This window comes from Ylistrum balloti, unplaced genomic scaffold, assembly GCF_031769215.1.
Source record: "Ylistrum balloti isolate Yb309-2 unplaced genomic scaffold, AGI_CSIRO_Ybal_v1 Utg369588, whole genome shotgun sequence".
NCBI lineage: Eukaryota > Metazoa > Mollusca > Bivalvia > Pectinida > Pectinidae > Ylistrum > Ylistrum balloti.
The window spans coordinates 352,557-374,267 of NW_026781875.1; the positions used below are offsets into that span (position 1 = coordinate 352,557).

The following is a 21,711-nucleotide window of genomic DNA, read 5'->3' on the forward strand; positions in this document are numbered from 1 at the left end:
AAAGATAATAAAAGTGACAGCCGGTAGGAGATGTCCTTGTCTTACCCCAGACTTCAGACAAGTAACATGTACTCTTTACGTGTTCTGTAAGCAACGACTGAGGTGACCCGAACGTAGGTCACAAATACATACACAAGTTCGTCTTCTACTGAAAAGTTTAGGCCAAGATTGAAATCCATCTTAATCCACAAAATATAAAAAACATCAAGACTCGTTTTATTTGATGCTTTGTTGGCCTGTACACTAGGATTACATTATGGAGCGGGTCACGCCACTATCCATACGACTTCTACGTGTTTTGTTTACACTTCGTTTTTCATTCGAACAAGGAAAACAGGGTAAAAGAGAAGTAAACTTTCAACAAACTTCTGACAACTAAATAATATTCCACCTCGAGATGAGCATCCCACTTTTTCAACCTATAGGGTGAAAGATTCTATTAATCTCACTTTCACGAGGGTGAAAGGTTCTGTTTATCTCATCTACACGAATTGAAGAATTCTACTAATTTCACCTCAAAGGAGTGAGGGATTATATTAATCTCATCTTCGAGGTGGTGAGCTATTCCATTTATCTCGTTTAATCAAACAATAACACAATATACAATACTGACGTCCTGTTATGAGTGCTTTATCACGTCTAATGCTACATGTATCCGTATCATAAAACATTACACATTTTTATAATCCGTATCATAAAACAGTACACCTTTTTATAATCCGTATCATAAAACATTACACATTTCTATAATCCGTATCATAAAACATTACACACTTCTACAAATCGTTTCATAAAACATTACACATTTTTATAATCCGTATCATAAAACATTACACATTTTTATAATCCGTATCATAAAACATTACACATTTCTATAATCTGTATCATAAAACATTACACATTTTTATAATCCGTATCATAAAACATTACACATTTTTATAATCCGTATCATAAAACATTACACATTTTTATAATCCGTATCATAAAACATTACACACTTCTACAAATCGTTTCATAAAACATTACACATTTTTATAATTCGTATCATAAAACATTACACATTTTTATAATCCGTATCATAAAATATTACACATTATTATAATCCGTGTCATAAAACATTACACATTTTTATAATCCGTATCATAAAACATTACACACTTCTACAAATCATAAAACATTACACATTTTTATAATCCGTATCATAAAACATTACACCTTTTTATAATCTGTATCATGAAACATTACACATTTTTATAATCCGAATCATAAAACATTACACATAATTTTATTACACATTTTTATAATCCGTATCATAAAACATTACACATTTTATAATCTGTATCATAAAACATTACACACTTCTACAAATCGTTTCATAAAACATTACACATTCGTTTAAAACATTACACATTTTTATAATCCGTATCATAAAACATTACACATTTTTATAATCCGTATCATAAAACATTACACATTTTTATAATCTGTATCATAAAACAACACATCTACAAACATAAAACATTACACATTTTTATAATCCGTATCATAAAACATTACACATTTTTATAATCCGTATCATAAAACATTACACATTTTTATAATCCGTATCATAAAACATTACACCTTTTTATAATCCGTATCATAAAACATTACACATTTCTATAATCCGTATCATAAAACATTACACACTTCTACAAATCGTTTCATAAAACATTACACTTTTTATAATCCGTATCATAAAACATTACACATTATTATAATCCGTATCATAAAACATTACACATTTTTATAATCCGTATCATAAAACATTAATCCGTATCATAAAACATTACACACTTCTACAAATCGTTTCATAAAACATTACACATTTTTATAATCCGTATCATAAAACATGACACCTTTTTATAATCCGTATCATAAAACATTACACATTTTTATAATCCGTATCATAAAACATTACACATTTTTATAATCCGTATCATAAAACATTACACATTTTTATAATCCGTATCATAAAACATTACACACTTCTACAAATCGTTTCATAAAACATTACACATTTTTATAATCCGTATCATAAAACATTACACATTTCTATAATCCGTATCATAAAACATTACACACTTGTACAAATCGTTTCATAAAACATTACACATTTTTATAATCCGTATCATAAAACATTACACATTTCTATAATCCGTATCATAAAACATTACACATTTTTATAATCTGTATCATAAAACATTACACACTTCTACAAATCGTTTCATAAAACATTACACATTTTTATAATCCGTATCATAAAACATTACACATTTTTATAATCCGTATCATAAAACATTACACATTTTTATAATCCGTTTCATAAAACATTACACATTTTTATAATCCGTATCATAAAACATTACACATTTTTATAATCCGTATCATAAAACATTACACATTTTTATAATCCGTATCATAAAACATTACACATTTTTATAATCCGTATCATAAAACATTACACATTTTTATAATCCGTATCATAAAACATTACACATTTTTATAATCTGTATCATAAAACATGACACATTATTATAATCCGTATCATGAAACATTACACATTTCTATAATCCGTATCATAAAACATTACACATTTTTATAATCCGTATCATAAAACATTACACTTCTACAAATCGTTTCATAAAACATTACACATTTTTATAATCCGTATCATAAAACATTACACATTTTTATAATCCGTATCATAAAACATTACACATTTTTATAATCCGTTTCATAAAACATTACACATTTTTATAATCCGTTTCATAAAACATTACACATTTTTATAATCCGTATCATAAAACATTACACATTTTGATAATCCGTATCATAAAACATTACACCTTTTTATAATCTGTATCATAAAACATTACACCTTTTTATAATCCGCATCATAAAACATTACACATTTCTATAATCTGTATCATAAAACATTACACATTTTTGTAATCCGTATCATAAAACATTACACCTTTTTATAATCTGTATCATAAAACATTACACCTTTTTATAATCCGCATCATAAAACATTACACATTTCTATAATCTGTATCATAAAACATTACACATTTTTGTAATCCGTATCATAAAACATTACACCTTTTTATAATCTGTATCATAAAACATTACACATTTTTATAATCCGTATCATAAAACATTACACATTTTTATAATCCGTATCATAAAACATTACACATTTTTATAATCTGTATCATAAAACATTACACATTATTATAATCTGTATCATAAAACATTACACATTTTTATAATCCGTATCATAAAACATTACACCTTTTTATAATCCGTATCATAAAACATTACACATTATTATAATCCGTATCATCAAACATTACACATTTCTATAATCCGTATCATAAAACATTACACCTTTTTATAATCTGTATCATAAAACATTACACATTTTTATAATCCGTATCATAAAACATTACACATTTTTATAATCCGTATCATAAAACATTACACATTTTTATAATCCGTATCATAAAACATTACACATTATTATAATCCGTATCATCAAACATTACACATTTCTATAATCCGTATCATAAAACATTACACCTTTTTATAATCTGTATCATAAAACATTACACATTTTTATAATCCGTATCATAAAACATTACACATTTTTATAATCCGTATCATAAAACATTACACATTTTTATAATCCGTATCATAAAACATTACACATTATTATAATCCGTATCATCAAACATTACACATTTCTATAATCCGTATCATAAAACATTACACCTTTTTATAATCTGTATCATAAAACATTACACATTTTTATAATCCGTATCATAAAACATTACACATTTTTATAATCTGTATCATAAAACATTACACATTATTATAATCCGTATCATCAAACATTACACATTTCTATAATCCGTATCATAAAACATTACACCTTTTTTATAATCTGTATCATAAAACATTACACATTTTTATAATCCGTATCATAAAACATTACACCTTTTTATAATCTGTATCATAAAACATTACACATTATTATAATCCGTATCATCAAACATTACACATTTCTATAATCCGTATCATCAAACATTACACATTTCTATAATCCGTATCATAAAACATTACACCTTTTTATAATCTGTATCATAAAACATTACACATTATTATAATCCGTATCATCAAACATTACACATTTCTATAATCCGTATCATCAAACATTACACATTTCTATAATCCGTATCATAAAACATTACACCTTTTTATAATCTGTATCATAAAACATTACACATTATTATAATCCGTATCATAAAACATTACACATTTTTATAATCCGTATCATCAAACATTACACATTTCTATAGTGTACAATGACTCGAACCGACTACTGAAGAAGTGTAAGTTATACGTTGTCACATTGACAAGCTTTGCTTTAAGTTAAGATATAAATATCTTTATTGTTTGACAGATTGGTACATGTATAAATATTACGCAATGTAATCATACGAGTTCATCACTTATAAATTTCAAGAAGTTTGCAAACTTTTGCTACCTTTTAATAAATATAGATTGACATATTCTGTATTTTAATATTCTTCTGGTGGGAAAGTTCATTTCTAGATACGAAATAAGAGATGAAGTAAGGATATCGTCTCAGACAATACGATATTATTCATTATGTCAATGACAGCCTGTGTCGTATATCATAGTCCATAGCTAGTTCTATCAATTGGTTGTATTGTCATCACTTTTTATCCTGAGAATTGGGTTGGTAATCAAAAAATGAAACATTGTGAGGACAACAAAGGGATTATAGGAGACTAAGAGGACTATAATTGGACTTAATTAGGACTGAGAAGACTATAATTGGACTTAATTAGGACTGAGAAGACTATAATTGGACTTAATTAGGACTGAGAAGACTATAATTGGACTTAATTAGGACTGAGAAGACTATAATTGGACTTAATTAGGACTGAGAAGACTATAATTGGACTTAATTAGGACTAAGAGGACTATAATTGGACTTAATTAGGACTAAGAGGACTATAATTGGACTTAATTAGGACTGAGAAGACTATAATTGGACTTAATTAGGACTGAGAAGACTATGATTGGACTTACTTAGGACTAAGAGGACTATAATTGGACTTAATTAGGACTGAGAGGAATATAAAGAGGACTATGAGAGGACTTTGAAGACCATGAGATGACTATGGGGATTAAAAAGGGACTATATTTCTATAAGCGGAGTAAGAAGACTATAAGAGGACTATGGGGATTAAAAAGGGACTATATTTCTATAAGCGGAGTAAGAAGACTATAAGAGGACTTAATTAGGGGAAGATTGGACTTAAAGGAGGGACTATATTTCTATAAGCGGAGTAAGAAGATTATAAGAGGACTATGGGGATTAAAAAGGGACTATATTTCTATAAGCGGAGTAAGAAGACTATAAGAGGACTATGGGGATTAAAAAGGGACTATATTTCTATAAGCGGAGTAAGAAGACTATAAGAGGACTATGGGGATTAAAAAGGGACTATATTTCTATAAGCGGAGTAAGAAGACTATAAGAGGACTATGGGGATTAAAAAGGGACTATATTTCTATAAGCGGAGTAAGAAGACTATAAGAGGACTATGGGGATTAAAAAGGGACTATATTTCTATAAGCGGAGTAAGAAGACTATAAGAGGACTATGGGGATTAAAAAGGGACTATATTTCTATAAGCGGAGTAAGAAGACTATAAGAGGACTATGGGGATTAAAAAGGGACTATATTTCTATAAGCGGAGTAAGAAGACTATAAGAGGACTATGGGGATTAAAAAGGGACTATATTTCTATAAGCGGAGTAAGAAGACTATAAGAGGACTATGGGGATTAAAAAGGGACTATATTTCTATAAGCGGAGTAAGAAGACTATAAGAGGACTATGAGAGGACTTTGAAGACCATGAGATGACTGTAAGATATAACGTGACCGGTACTTCTATAAGGGGACTGTTAGATCAGTGATGATACAACGAGGACTACGAGAACTGTAGGAGGTCTAAGTGTGCTACGTACACTATAAGAGGACTATAACAACGACGACTGTAAAAATGATTATGAGAGGACTTTTAGGACTGACTATGTGGACTATGAAGAAAATAAGAAGATTGTACGAGAACTCTGAGAGGACAATAAGAGGTCTATGAGGACAATAATAGGTCTGTGAGGACTATAAGAGGCATATGAGGACTATAAGATGTCTATGAGGACAATAATAGGTCTGTGAGGACTATAAGAGGCATATGAGGACTATAAGATGTCTATGAGGACAATAATAGGTCTGTGAGGACTATAAGAGGCATATGAGGACTATAAGATGTCTATGAGGACAATAATAGGTCTGTGAGGACTATAAGAGGCATATGAGGACTATAAGATGTCTATGAGGACAATAATAGGTCTGTGAGGACTATAAGAGGCATATGAGGACAATAATAGGTCTGTGAGGACTATAATAGGTCTGTGAGGACTATAAGAGGCATATGAGGACTATAAGATGTCTATGAGGACAATAATAGGTCTGTGAGGACTATAAGAGGCATATGAGGACTATAAGATGTCTATGAGGACAATAATAGGTCTGTGAGGACTATAAGAGGCATATGAGGACAATAATAGGTCTGTGAGGACTATAATAGGTCTGTGAGGACTATAAGAGGCATATGAGGACTATAAGATGTCTATGAGGACAATAATAGGTCTGTGAGGACTATAAGAGGCATATGAGGACTATAAGATGTCTATGAGGACAATAATAGGTCTGTGAGGACTATAAGAGGCATATGAGGACTATAAGATGTCTATGAGGACAATAATAGGTCTGTGAGGACTATAAGAGGCATATGAGGACAATAAGAGGTCTATGAGGACAATAATAGGTCTGTGAGGACTATAAGAGGCATATGAGGACAATAAGAGGTCTATGAGGACAATAATAGGTCTGTGAGGACTATAAGAGGCATATGAGGACTATAAGATGTCTATGAGGACAATAATAGGTCTGTGAGGACTATAAGAGGCATATGAGGACAATAAGAGGTCTATGAGGACAATAATAGGTCTGTGAGGACTATAAGAGGCATATGAGGACAATAAGAGGTTTATGAGGACAATAATAGGTCTGTGAGGACTATAAGAGGCATATGAGGACAATAATAGGTCTGTGAGGACTATAAGAGGCATATGAGGACTATAAGATGTCTATAAGGACAATAAGAGGTATATAAGAGGTCTATGAGGACTATAAGTGGTCTATGAGGACTATAAGAGGTCTGTGAGGACTATAAGAGGCATATGAGGACTATAAGATGTCTATAAGGACAATAAGAGGTCTATAAGAGGTCTATGAGGACTATAAGAGGTCTGTGAGGACTATAAGATGTCTATGAGAACTATGGGGATTATAAGGGAACTATGAGGACTATAAGAGGTCTTTGAAGATAATAATAGATTTATGAGGACTATAAGAGGCCTTTGCGGACAATAAGAGTTATATGAGGATAATAAGAGGTCTATAAGGACAATAAGAGGTCTATGAGGACTATAAGAGGTCTTTGAGGACTATAAGGGGACCATTAGGTCTATAAGAGGACTATGAGACATGTAAATTACATGCGCATATGAGGTTCATAGATGGCGAATATTACTTCTCGTAAGATTGTCATAATCTGAAAATACATTTAGACACGATGTCCGCGTAGAAGATTTTAACTTGCTTGAAGTAAAGATGTACTCTTTTGTTTCAGCTCACTGGATTGTAAGTGGACGGTAAAGTCTGATGACGTATGTAATGATGACGTCATACAGATCACTATTCACACCCTTGCATTGGAAGTAAACTATGACCATCTTGTCATTTACGACGGTAAATATTACAATTATAATCATGAATGATTAATTTTCCTGTCAAATACTCACCAGCAAAAAAATAATCATGCATCAATTCTTTAAAATATTTTCTTATAAAAATACTAAGCTAAAATGGTGTGTTATCCAAACAAATCTACCAAGGCATCAGGCGTTTTCAATATTCTAATATCATCTAAATATTTATCTTCATTTTTACCTAGCATGAATTGTTGATACAGGAGATAGCAACTCGAACTTTTTTAATCACCCACTTAGTTCATAACAATTTCAATGTTTTCGATTCTTATATAATCTCAGTTCTAAAGAAAGAGTGTCTAAATCACTATACAGGTGATTCCGATCTCGAGCGAGTTCTTACGAAGTTATCCGGACACGGTGAATCCCAAGTTATCATGGCGTCCGGTAAATCAGTAGTTATCCAGTTTAAGACGGACGACACGGCGCCAGGGCGAGGCTTCCATCTATCCTACATCCGGACGAAAGGTATTTCTAAACAATCTATAAAATATAAGGAAACGATAATTTTACATTCTTTTCATTTGTTACTGACGTAAAGAATTGAATCTGAAGAAAATGGTGAAGACAGAAAAGACCATCACAATACAATCGTAACATTGACTCTTTTCAACGAAAGAGGAAATTTGTTCAGGAATGAAACTACCGCGTTTTGAAACATTCGTAGTCTTATCTGGTTTCAAACTTAACGAAACGAATTTTGTGATCGATCACTAGAACATGAAAATAAACAATATTTAATCCCAAGTCGGCCAAACACACCATTGTGTGTGTTAACTGGTTCACCAATTCGACAATTCCCAGAGTTACGGCACTTCGTTTCACTCTGTTAGTAAGCTTGACAACCTATGGGGCCGAGAATGAACTCATAAGATATTCACTGTTCTGGGACTCGCTAGTACCAGAATCGATCGTTAACAGTTTGATATCTAAAACAATCAGAACTTGATGTCTCTATTTCCACTTATTAGTATCTGGCAGAAACTCAATTGTGTAATAATGAAATAGGAGGGTGAAGGGTCAGTAAGGTGAAGGTCAGAAGGGTGAAGGTCAGTAGGGTGAAGGTCAGTAAGGTAAAACCTTTCTCTTCATTGACATTTCTCTTCTGGGGAATCATAGACAGCTTGATGTTGACCTTTATATTGTATAAAACACATACAAGTGGATATGGACGTTTAATACAAATTTTGATAAGATACAGTAGAGACAAACAATATACTAAGCTACATCATACAGCTGTTTCGTCCTTCTAGTACTCGTCAGTTATGTTACATAATACAGCTGTTTTGTCCTTCGAGGACTCGTCAGTCAGGTTACATAATACAGCTGTTTCGTCCTTCTAGGACTCGTCAGTGATGTCACATAATACAGCTGTTTCGTCCTTCTAGGATTCGTCAGTTATGTCACATCATACAGCTGTTTCGTCCTTCTAGGACTCGTCAGTGATGTTTCATAATACAGGCGTTTCGTCCTTCTAGGACTCGTCAATCAGGTTACATAATGCAGCTGTTTCGACCTTCTAGGACCCATCAATGATGTTTATGGCCTAAATGTTGAAGCATAGGAGACGATAATCAAAACTGATCGAAAAAATGTCAAAATCTAGATGGAGATGTTCACTATAATCCAGTGAATCTCATATATTTAGATAATATAAAAAAATGTACCTAACACGCTTGATATTTTGCAAACCGTTTATATAAGCTAATGGATACAGTTTCGTATATAACCTTCATTATTGTAAGTAATATTAACGATAGACTGAGTTAATAACTTCATCTGGCTACTTACCTCCTTTTTCTTTTTTCAGCAAGTCCATCCATCTCGCCGACTGTAGTGACGAAGGTGTCTAAGGGCGTGGCCGAAATGTCTGTCGACTTCATGTCGAGTACACCACACACCGCGGTGGACTGGAGTAGACTTGGACGCCATATTCAACAGGAAGACAGATACACATTCAGGGTCACTTCGGCTAAGGTTGGCATTGCGTCGGAACCAGGCGTCGTTGTAGACGGGTTTACAGCCACGATGGTAATAACAGACCTACAATCAAGTGACTTCGGCAACTACAACGTTGGCGTCAGGAACAAGTTTGGTGTCAGTGAACGTTTGATATCACTGCGAAGAGGGAGTTCGGGTAAACATATCTGATATTAAGATATTTAAACCTGATAAAAATGACAATATTAGTTTTTATTACTTTGCCAATATTTTATAAATAAACAATGTAATCGGGAAATTTAATTAATAAGTGATTACTGAGCTGATATATCGAGTCAGAAACTCTGTGTCGGGTTATGTGCATACCTTAAGATATGAAGCTTGAAGTATCTATGTTGTAGCTCCAGATATACGAAACTATACAGTATTTTCTGAGAATGCTACTATCATGGTGATGTTTTCTTCGCATACAAACTTCGAGGTATATATATATATAGTCATATTGACGTTTTCAAATAATTAAAAAAATACATTAACAACTTAAATAATGCATGTTGAATAAATACACCATCTAGCATCACAGATACACGTAGTTTCACCATTTATTAGAGCGAATTCTTCACAAATGAATCTAAGAAAAAATCGACTTGTATACTTCCAATCACAGACCATATCACATCACAACTCTTACGTCATTCATGTCATATTTGTCTCAAACATGAATATATACTATATTGACTTCCAGCATTTTACAAGATGGAGAAATCTGTATCACTAATATCATTCATTAATATTCATTTTGTTCGCTGATACAGGTGGAATGGTACAAATCACAACACATACTTAACACCGGAAGTGACGTCGCTATCGCGACAAAGCTTGTGCAAAGTGATGAAAATGGAAATGAAAACGAGGATATATACATGGCCATGTTGAGCCGTGTGGAACCTACAGAACTTGACTACGGGGAATATATGTGTATCATAAGGAATGATATCGGGTCATCGGAAATCTCCGTTAATATGGATCTTCCCAGAACAGGTAAGGGAGATAATCCTTTGATTTATCAACATCAAAATTGAAAAACAGTAATGGCAGGTTCTAATTTTGGACACGAATGTAAAAGATCCATGCGTTGATCCGTGGCATCAAGCATCGTATGATCGTTATTGATTCTTTATTACTAGATATTTTCCTTCACATTCTTTCTCGCCGTTTCTCTTCTTTCCGTTTTTTCTTCTCTTTTCTATCATCTTTTCTCTTCTTTTAACCTCTTTTCACTTCACTTCTTTTCTCCTTTTTTCTCTTTTTTTTTCATTTCTTTTCTCCTTTTTTCTCTTTTTTTTCATTTCTTTTGTCTTGATTTCTCTTGTTTTCATTTCTTTTGTCTTGATTTCTCTTGTTTTCATTTCTTTTGTCTTGATTTCTCTTGTTTTCATTTCTTTTGTCTTGATTTCTCTTTTTTTCATTTCTTTTGTCTTGATTTCTCTTGTTTTCATTTCTTTTGTCTTTATTTCTCTTGTTTTCATTTCTTTTGTCTTGATTTCTCTTGTTTTCAATTCTTTTGTCTTGATTTCTCTTGTTTTCATTTCTTTTGTCTTGATTTCTCTTGTTTTCAATTCTTTTGTCTTGATTTCTCTTGTTTTCATTTCTTTTGTCTTGATTTCTCTTGTTTTCATTTCTTTTGTCTTGATTTCTCTTGTTTTCATTTCTTTTGTCTTGATTTCTCTTTTTTTCATTTCTTTTGTCTTGATTTCTCTTGTTTTCAATTCTTTTCACTTCTTGATTCTTCTTTGTTCCTGTTTTCCCTTCTTTTGTTCTTTTTTCTTGTTTTCATTTCTTTTTTTTCTTGTTTTCACTTCTTTTCTCTTTTTTCACATCTTTTCTCTTCTATTATCTTTTCTCCACTTTTCTCTTAATTTCACTCATTTTCTCTTCTTTTCTCCTGCTTTCTCTTCAACACTTCTGACCTCTTCCTATCACTTCTTTTAAGTTCTTTGTCTTCGTTTTTCTTTTCAATTCCTTTCTCTCCTGTTCTCCTTTTTTTTTCTTCCATTTTTAATGTTTTCAGTTATTTTCGATTCTTTTCTCTATTTTTCTTCCTTTTCATTTTTTTGTTTTGTTTTCTAGTGATGGGCAAACATACCTGTCTGTCTCCCTGTATAGCTACAATAACACGTTATCTAGTAATACCTGTCTGTCTCCCTATATAGCTACTGTAACACGTTATCTAGTAATACCTGTCTGTCTCCCTATATAGCTACAGTAACACGTTATCTAGATATATCTGTATGTCTCCTTATATAGCTACAGCAACACGTTATCTACAGATATCTGTATGTCTCCCTATATAGCTACAGTAACACGTTATCTACAGATATCTGTATGTCTCCCTATATAGCTACAGTAACACGTTATCTAGTAATATATGTATGTCTCCCTATATAGCTACAGTAACACGTTATCTAGATATATCTGTATGTCTCCCTATATAGCTACAGTAACACGTTATCTACAGATATCTGTATGTCTCCCTATATAGCTACAGCAACACGTGATCTAGTAATATATGTATGTCTCCCTATATAGCTACAGTAACACGTTATCTAGTTATACCTGTATGTCTCCCTATATAGCTACTGTAACACGTTATCTACAGATATCTGTATGTCTCCTTATATAGCTACTGTAACACGTTATCTAGTAATACCTGTATGTCTCCCTATATAGCTACAGTAACACGTTATCTAGTAATACCTGTATGTCTCCCTATATAGCTACAGTAACGCATTATCTAGTAATACCTGTCTGTCTCTCTATATAGCTACAGTAACACGTTATCTAGTGATATCTGTATGTCTCCCTATATAGCTAAAGTAACACGTTATCTAGTTATACCTGTATGTCTCCCTATATAGCTACAGTAACACGTTATCTAGTAATATCTGTATGTCTCCCTATATAGCTAAAGTAACACGTTATCTAGTTATACCTGTATGTCTCCCTATATAGCTACAGTAACACGTTATCTTCTCTCTATATAGCTACAGTAACACGTTATCTAGTTATACCTGTATGTCTCCCTATATAGCTACAGTAACACGTGATCTAGTTATACCTGTCTGTCTCTCTATATAGCTACAGTAACACGTTATCTAGTTATACCTGTATGTCTCCCTATATAGCTACAGTAACACGTTATCTAGTAATACCTATATGTCTCCCTATATAGCTACAGTAACACGTTATCTAGTAATACCTATATGTCTCCCTATATAGCTACAGTAACACGTTATCTAGTTATACCTGTATGTCTCCCTATATAGCTACAGTAACACGTTATCTAGTTATACCTGTATGTCTCCCTATATAGCTACAGTAACACGTTATCTAGTAATATCTGTATGTCTCCCTATATAGCTAAAGTAACACGTTATCTAGTAATATATTTATGTCTCCCTATATAGCTACAGTAACACGTTATCTACAGATATCTGTATGTCTCCCTATATAGCTACAGTAACACGTGATCTAGTTATACCTGTCTGTCTCTCTATATAGCTACAGTAACACGTTATCTAGTAATACCTGTCTGTCTCTCTATATAGCTACAGTAACACGTTATCTAGTTATACCTGTATGTCTCCTTATATAGCTACAGTAACACGTTATCTAGTTATACCTGTCTGTCTCCCTATATAGCTACAGTAACACGTTATCTAGTAATACCTGCATGTCTCCCTATATAGCTACAGTAACACGTTATCTAGTAATACCTGTCTGTCTCCCTATATAGCTACAGTAACACGTTATCTACAGATATCTGTATGTCTCCCTATATAGCTACAGTAACACGTGATCTAGTTATACCTGTCTGTCTCCCTATATAGCTACAGTAACACGTTATCTACAGATATCTGTATGTCACCCTATATAGCTTCAGTAACACGTGATCTAAAGATACCTGTATGTCTCCCTATATAGCTAAAGTAACACGTTATCTAGTTATACCTGTCTGTCTCCCTATATATCTACAGTAACACGTTATCTAGTGATATATGTATGTCTCCTTATATAGCTACAGTAAAATAATAATACAACATAATACCGTACATGACGCCATATTACCGTACATGACGCCATAATACCGTACATGACACCATATTACCGTACATGACGCCATAATATCGTACATGACACCATATTACCGTACATGACGCCATATTACCGTACATGACGTCATATTACCGTACATGACGTCGTAATCTTTTAATGTTTTACCCTGATATATAACTTCATTAAGTAAGACAATAACTAAATTAAGTTACTAATAGATACAATAAAAACTGAAAAAAAATCAATAATATCATAAAAAACAAAAAACAAAATGATGATAACAGGTGATAACAGGTCATCCTTTAAGATGTTATATTTCCTTGTGTTGTTTATGTTTTAATGTACGTTCGTCCTTGTCCTGTTTTAATGTTGTAGAGCTTCCCAGACTGTTAACAACACCGCTAGCTGTACAAATGAGTGATAAAGACATCATCTTGACAGTGAATTTTGACTCCAATATCGCATATCCAACGGCTACCTGGTACCATGGTAATGTTCAACTGGAAAATGCAACTGACAAATATAGACAGGAAATGACGTGGAAAGGGATCCTCTCGTCGAATTGGTTTACATACGGGTACCCAACACATCAAAATCAAAGCGATGTTGATCGCAGCTATGATTATCCATCCATCGGTAGCACTAGAACGTCGACGGTGCCCAATGCTAATTATACAGCTCTGCTGACTATATCCATGATAACATCAGACGACTTTGGACCATACCGCGTTGTCCTGAGGAATGACGCGGGGATAACGCACCACGTCATTGACGTCACGATACCGGAAGGTAAGAAACATGACATGCGCAGCAAAATGTCCGTTCTAATTCATTGACATCTAAGATATGGAATCAAATAATGACTTATTTCAGGTTCAAGCATGTATTTTTTCTTACGTTTTGTCGAAATTACTCTAAAAAATTGTTTTGTTATAGTTTTCCCTTATGCTACCTGTGACCAGTCTAATGCCATTCAACTCGTGTGCAACGTCACTTCATGTTCTATCACGCAGTCGTGGATTCATTCAGTAGATGGAGACGTCATCAGAAAACTCCCCGGAGATCAAGATGGAACAATCAACACACTTAGTATTCCGACGTGTATGTATTCGGATGCGGGCACCTACACCTGTGTTGCTAAAGAAGAGGAAACCGGAAATGACATAATCGTTCATCACAATAGAACTAAACTAACTGTGAGAGGTAAGAAATAGGGCAATTTGACAGAAAGGTGACAGAGGTTTGATTTGTGACACCATCATACTATAGGTGTATGTATGTAGTATAACATCATATGGGATATTTTAGCTACTAGTATCTTCCGACAAATTTTCAGAAATTCTAGGTAAATTTCATCATTTCCACATCATCACCTCGGGTAAAAAAACATGGTAGCACATTAAATACATATATATTGTATTATACCATGGCCACCTGTAATGTTCTGTACTAGGACATCCTGTGACCCCCCCCCCCATGTAATTGTGAATTATCCTTGTATGTCGTTTAGTGTTGACAATGCTGACACTTTCGGTACTTCCGTTGTATCTCACCTTACTTCAGTTAATTTCTTTCACTGACCTTTCATATTTTCATTGTCAAAAAAACGCATGAGTGTACTCGATACTCATGGTTTGTTTAAGCTGAAGCAAATTCTTTAACGTCTTTGAGACAAAATGTATCGTGCGATAGCAGATATGTCTAGACCAAATGCTTCTAGTTGTCGTGTAGGGTTTTCGAATCTACTACTCATGATTGCAAGCCTGGCATTGCTTGGTATGTCTATTGCTACCAATCTTAAAGCTGGCCGCACGTTTCTTGCCAATTAAAACATGATTTTTTTTATGTTTCCTTCAGCCGTTCCTCAGATTCTTGAATCAACAGTTGACGTCACAAGCACCCGTATACTCATAGCCGTACCCTTCTATTCACTTCCTCCATATCGTCGGGTCACGTGGTATCGAAACGAAAAGCGTATCAGTTCATCGGATAGCAACGTCATAGAAACGGAACCACATGACGTCAATCTGCCCGTACATTTCAAGACATTTAGCCGGCCAGGTCACAAGACTTCAATAAATGTGTCTTCACCATCAGCCGAAGATTATGGAGTGTATCATATCACAATCTCAAACGAAATAGGAAGTTCTGAATACTTCATCAATGTTCAAAATCCCGAGTATGGTATGTAAACTACAATTCTGTAAAACTGTAAGTACTAAATGATGGACTTACGGAACATAGCGGTTAGGGTAACGGAAAACTTCAACTAGGTTGGACCATCCATGTATCAGAGGTGGAAATAACAAGTTACATTGTAATGGCTGAATCATATAATCATGGCCGAAAAAATATAGCTGTAGAATATGTATATGTCTTATGTTTTATCAACCTGAAAATATTTTGTTTTTGTTTTGTTTTTGTTTTTGTTTTTTTTGTTTTTTGGGTTTTTTTTGTTTAATTTGATGTTTTTCGCTCAGAGTTCGGTTCACGTTGCAATAAACTAAATAAAACTACATTTGCAGTTATGTAAATTCGGCTCCATTTCTAAAATGAATAAAAAGTACACTATGTTATATTCTGGTATTGTCGGATTGGGAAATTCACCCATGTTTAGGGAAAACACCATCATGTTGTACCGTATATACTCCTTTATACACCCATGTTCAGGGGAAAACTCTCATGTTGTACCGTATATACTCCTTTATACACCAATGTTCAGGGGAAAACTCTCATGTTGTACCGTATATACTCCTTTATACACCCATGTTTAGGGAAAACACCATCATGTTGTACCGTATATACTCCTTTATACACCCATGTTCAGGGGAAAACTCTCATGTTGTACCGTATATACTCCTTTATACACCCATGTTCAGGGGAAAACTCTCATGTTGTACCGTATATACTCCTTTATACACCCATGTTCAGGGGAAAACATCATCATGTTGTACCGTATAAACTCCTTTATACACCCATGTTCAGGGGAAAACTCTCATGTTGTACCGTATATACTCCTTTATACACCCATGTTCAGGGGAAAACTCTCATGTTGTACCGTATATACTCCTTTATACACCCATGTTCAGGGGAAAACTCTCATGTTGTACCGTATATACTCCTTTATACACCCATTTTCAGGGGAAAACTCTCATGTTGTACCGTATATACTCCTTTATACACCGATGTTTAGGGGAAAACTCTCATGTAGTACCGTATATACTCCTTTATACACCCATGTTCAGGGGAAAACTCTCATGCTGTACCGTATATACTCCTTTATACACCCACGTTCAGGGGAAAACTCTCATGTTGTACCGTATATACTCCTTTATACACCCACGTTCAGGGGAAAACTCTCATGTTGTACCGTATATACTACTTTATACACCCACGTTCAGGGGAAAACTCTCATGTTGTACCGTATATACTCCTTTATACACCCACGTTCAGGGGAAAACTCTCATGTTGTACCGTATATACTACTTTATACACCTATGTTCAGGGGAAAACTCTCATGTTGTACCGTATATACTACTTTATACACCCACGTTCAGGGGAAAACTCTCATGTTGTACCGTATATACTCCTTTATACACCCACGTTCAGGGGAAAACTCTCATGTTGTACCGTATATACTCCTTTATACACCCACGTTCAGGGGAAAACTCTCATGTTGTACCGTATATACTCCTTCATACACCCACGTTCAGGGGAAAACTCTCATGTTGTACCGTATATACTACTTTATACACCTACGTTCAGGGGAAAACTCTCATGTTGTACCGTATATACTCCTTTATACACCCATGTTCAGGGGAAAACTCTCATGTTGTATCGTATATACTCCTTTATACACCCACGTTCAGGGGAAAACTCTCATGTTGTACCGTATATACTCCTTTATACACCCACGTTCAGGGGAAAACTCTCATGTTGTACCGTATATACTCCTTTATACACCCACGTTCAGGGGAAAACTCTCATGTTGTACCGTATATACTACTTTATACACCCACGTTCAGGGGAAAACTCTCATGTTGTACCGTATATACTCCTTCATACACCCACGTTCAGGGGAAAACTCTCATGTTGTACCGTATATACTACTTTATACACCTATGTTCAGGGGAAAACTCTCATGTTGTACCGTATATACTCCTTTATACACCGATGTTTAGGGGAAAACTCTCATGTTGTACCGTATATACTCCTTTATACACCCACGTTCAGGGGAAAACTCTCATGTTGTACCGTATATACTACTTTATACACCCACGTTCAGGGGAAAACTCTCATGTTGTACCGTATATACTACTTTATACACCTATGTTCAGGGGAAAACTCTCATGTTGTACCGTATATCCTCCTTTATACACCCATGTTCAGGGGAAAACTCTCATGTTGTATCGTATATACTCCTTTATACACCCATGTTCAGGGGAAAACTACCTTTCATTTCTGTCGTAGTGACAAGAGGAAGAAATGAAACTGTAGTGTAAATGTCAGCTTGATGTGTTTAACCATAGATAAAACGCTGTCTTTACAGCTAACCCTATCACCTCCAGTGACGTTGGTGTGACGTATGATAGAGACTCTGCTCTTTTAAACGTGAATTTCACCTCCCATTACCCCAACTTCAGTTTGAAGTGGTACTTCAGGGGTGTGGAGGTCCAGATAAACCACCCTATCAACAAGTATCAGATACAGACTGAACCATCCGGAGATCATGACGACCCCAATTCCCTGGTGCGGACCAAACATTCGATATCCTCCATCTTGACTGTCACGTGTCTTACAGCAGAGGATTATGGGATGTATGATGCCATTTTGTCAAATGAAGCGGGGCAAGCAGTGATTCCAGTGAAGTTAATTGAAAACGGACAAGGTTAATGATGGTTTGGTTATTTTGTAGCGATATGCATTCAGGAATATGGTCAATTTAGATCTTCGAATGTGTTAATAACAGATATGGACCGACATTTTAATCACAGGGTTGTTGCGAGTGACACTTTAGAAATCCTCAAAGTTATAATTGTATCGATTTACATAGATTTCGGCACAAAATGCTATAAAGCATCCTTATTCACTGAGAACTTGAGATTCACTCTTATTATAAGCCCAGAATATAACAACTATTCTGTCAATCGTAAGAAGTTCCATTTTCGTTAATGTATTTATCTACGTTAATATGCCTGTTGATTCCATTGTCGTTTACCTTGTTCTTATTTTAAACATGTTATTACTTCCTTGAATTGACCAAGATATAAATATGGCGGTGTCGTAGATAAAGCAGAAGACGCTTACACTACCGGAACATCTAGTCTTACTTTCCTTATATAATTCTTCTTGAGTCTCCGTGTAAAATTTGTTCGAATGGCTTGCTCTGATTTCATTGAATTTGAGTTTGAATTGTAAATGTTTTCGATCTAGAGGCATTTTCGTCGTAGGTTTTGTAAAATTGGACATCATTGTAAGAGATTGTTTGATCTTTTGAACAGGTATTCCTGAAATAGTTCAGGATATGACAACTGACGTCACGAACTCAACGGGACAGATATGGGCGACATTCCATTCGTTGACAGGTTATCGACGCATCAGGTGGTTGAAGGGTAACGAGGAAATAACTAACGACTCGTTGAAATATCACATCGTCAACAATGACATTGACATTGTGGTCTCGTCCAATGGAGAAACGGTGGAGAAAACCGGAACCATAACGAGGCTGAGAGTGACGTCATTCGAGGACAAGGACTACGGACGCTACACAGTACAGATTTATAACGACGTCGGTATGACTGACAGATCTGTGACACTGCATGAAGGTAAATCTTTGTAAAACTCCCAGTAGTCTGCTTAAAGCGTGTGAAGACAATAAAAAATTTTTATCTTTTATCCAGACATCCGAATCCATAAGCACAATAGTGTGTTATGTTCAATTTCTGATCAATTCTCAAATCTTTTATTGACTTTTATAAAACCAAGATGATTTAGATAAGCTTGGTACAATTATTAAATGTCATGATGTTTTATTTTCAGAATGTTAGAGACATCCAAAACAATCCAAGTGGACGATCCAGATTTCATGCAATTACAGTCATGTCATGATTGATATATTCAGCGCTTAATTCCACGTTTTGCGTTTATCATTTGACCTAAGCACTTTCTCTTAAATTGTTTATAGTTTTTCTACAAAGATGCCATAGGTATATATACAATCAAAGGAAAGTTTTCCGTGTATCCTAGAGAATTCGTAATAAGATAAACACAGGATACCTATATAACTGGACTGTTGTCACTGTGGTCAAATAAACACTGGGTACCTATATAACTGGACTGTTGTCACTGTTGTCAAATAAACACTGAATACCTATATAACTGGACTGTTGTCACTGTTGTCAAATAAACACTGAATACCTATATAACTGGACTGTTGTCACTGTGGTCAAATAAACACTGAATACCTATATAACTGGACTGTTGTCACTGTTGTCAAATAAACACTGAATACCTATATAACTGGACTGTTGTCACTGTGGTCAAATAAACACTGGATACCTATATAACTGGACTGTTGTCACTGTGGTCAAATAAACACTGGATACCTATATAACTGGACTGTTGTCACTGTGGTCAAATAAACACTGAATACCTATATAACTGGACTGTTGTCACTGTGGTCAAATAAACACTGGATACCTATATAACTGGACTGTTGTCACTGTTGTCAAATAAACACTGAATACCTATATAACTGGACTGTTGTCACTGTGGTCAAATAAACACTGAATACCTATATAACTGGACTGTTGTCACTGTTGTCAAATAAACACTGAATACCTATATAACTGGACTGTTGTCACTGTGGTCAAATAAACACTGAATACCTATATAACTGGACTGTTGTCACTGTGGTCAAATAAACACTGAATACCTATATAACTGGACTGTTGTCACTGTTGTCAAATAAACACTGAATACCTATATAACTGGACTGTTGTCACTGTGGTCAAATAAACACTGAATACCTATATAACTAGACTGTTGTCACTGTGGTCAAATAAACACTGGATACCTATATAACTGGACTGTTGTCACTGTGGTCAAATAAACACTGGATACCTATATAACTGGACTGTTGTCACTGTGGTCAAATAAACACTGAATACCTATATAACTGGACTGTTGTCACTGTGGTCAAATAAACACTGAATACCTATATAACTAGACTGTTGTCACTGTTGTCAAATAAACACTGAATACCTATATAACTGGACTGTTGTCACTGTTGTCAAATAAACACTGAATACCTATATAACTGGACTGTTGTCACTGTGGTCAAATAAACACTGAATACCTATATAACTGGACTGTTGTCACTGTGGTCAAATAAACACTGGATACCTATATAACTGGACTGTTGTCACTGTTGTCAAATAAACACTGAATACCTATATAACTGGACTGTTGTCACTGTGGTCAAATAAACACTGAATACCTATATAACTGGACTGTTGTCACTGTTGTCAAATAAACACTGAATACCTATATAACTGGACTGTTGTCACTGTGGTCAAATAAACACTGAATACCTATATAACTGGACTGTTGTCACTGTGGTCAAATAAACACTGGATACCTATATAACTAGACTGTTGTCACTGTGGTCAAATAAA

General features: G+C 34.3%; 1 protein-coding gene across 1 annotated transcript in view; it reads left to right on the plus strand.

Annotated features, from left to right (window-relative positions):
• LOC132544361 (titin-like) overlaps nt 1–21,711 on the plus strand; it is a 31,003-nt gene extending 9,292 nt beyond the window's left edge. Inside the window, exons 6-16 of the mRNA XM_060207950.1 lie at nt 7,840–7,958; nt 8,294–8,446; nt 9,789–10,115; nt 10,321–10,400; nt 10,735–10,960; nt 14,411–14,824; nt 14,972–15,238; nt 15,893–16,219; nt 18,585–18,923; nt 19,537–19,860; nt 20,075–21,711. Of these exons, the coding sequence (XP_060063933.1) occupies nt 7,840–7,958; nt 8,294–8,446; nt 9,789–10,115; nt 10,321–10,400; nt 10,735–10,960; nt 14,411–14,824; nt 14,972–15,238; nt 15,893–16,219; nt 18,585–18,923; nt 19,537–19,860; nt 20,075–20,082 (2,584 nt within the window). The 3' untranslated portion in view covers nt 20,083–21,711. The remainder of the gene's footprint in view (nt 1–7,839; nt 7,959–8,293; nt 8,447–9,788; nt 10,116–10,320; nt 10,401–10,734; nt 10,961–14,410; nt 14,825–14,971; nt 15,239–15,892; nt 16,220–18,584; nt 18,924–19,536; nt 19,861–20,074) is intronic.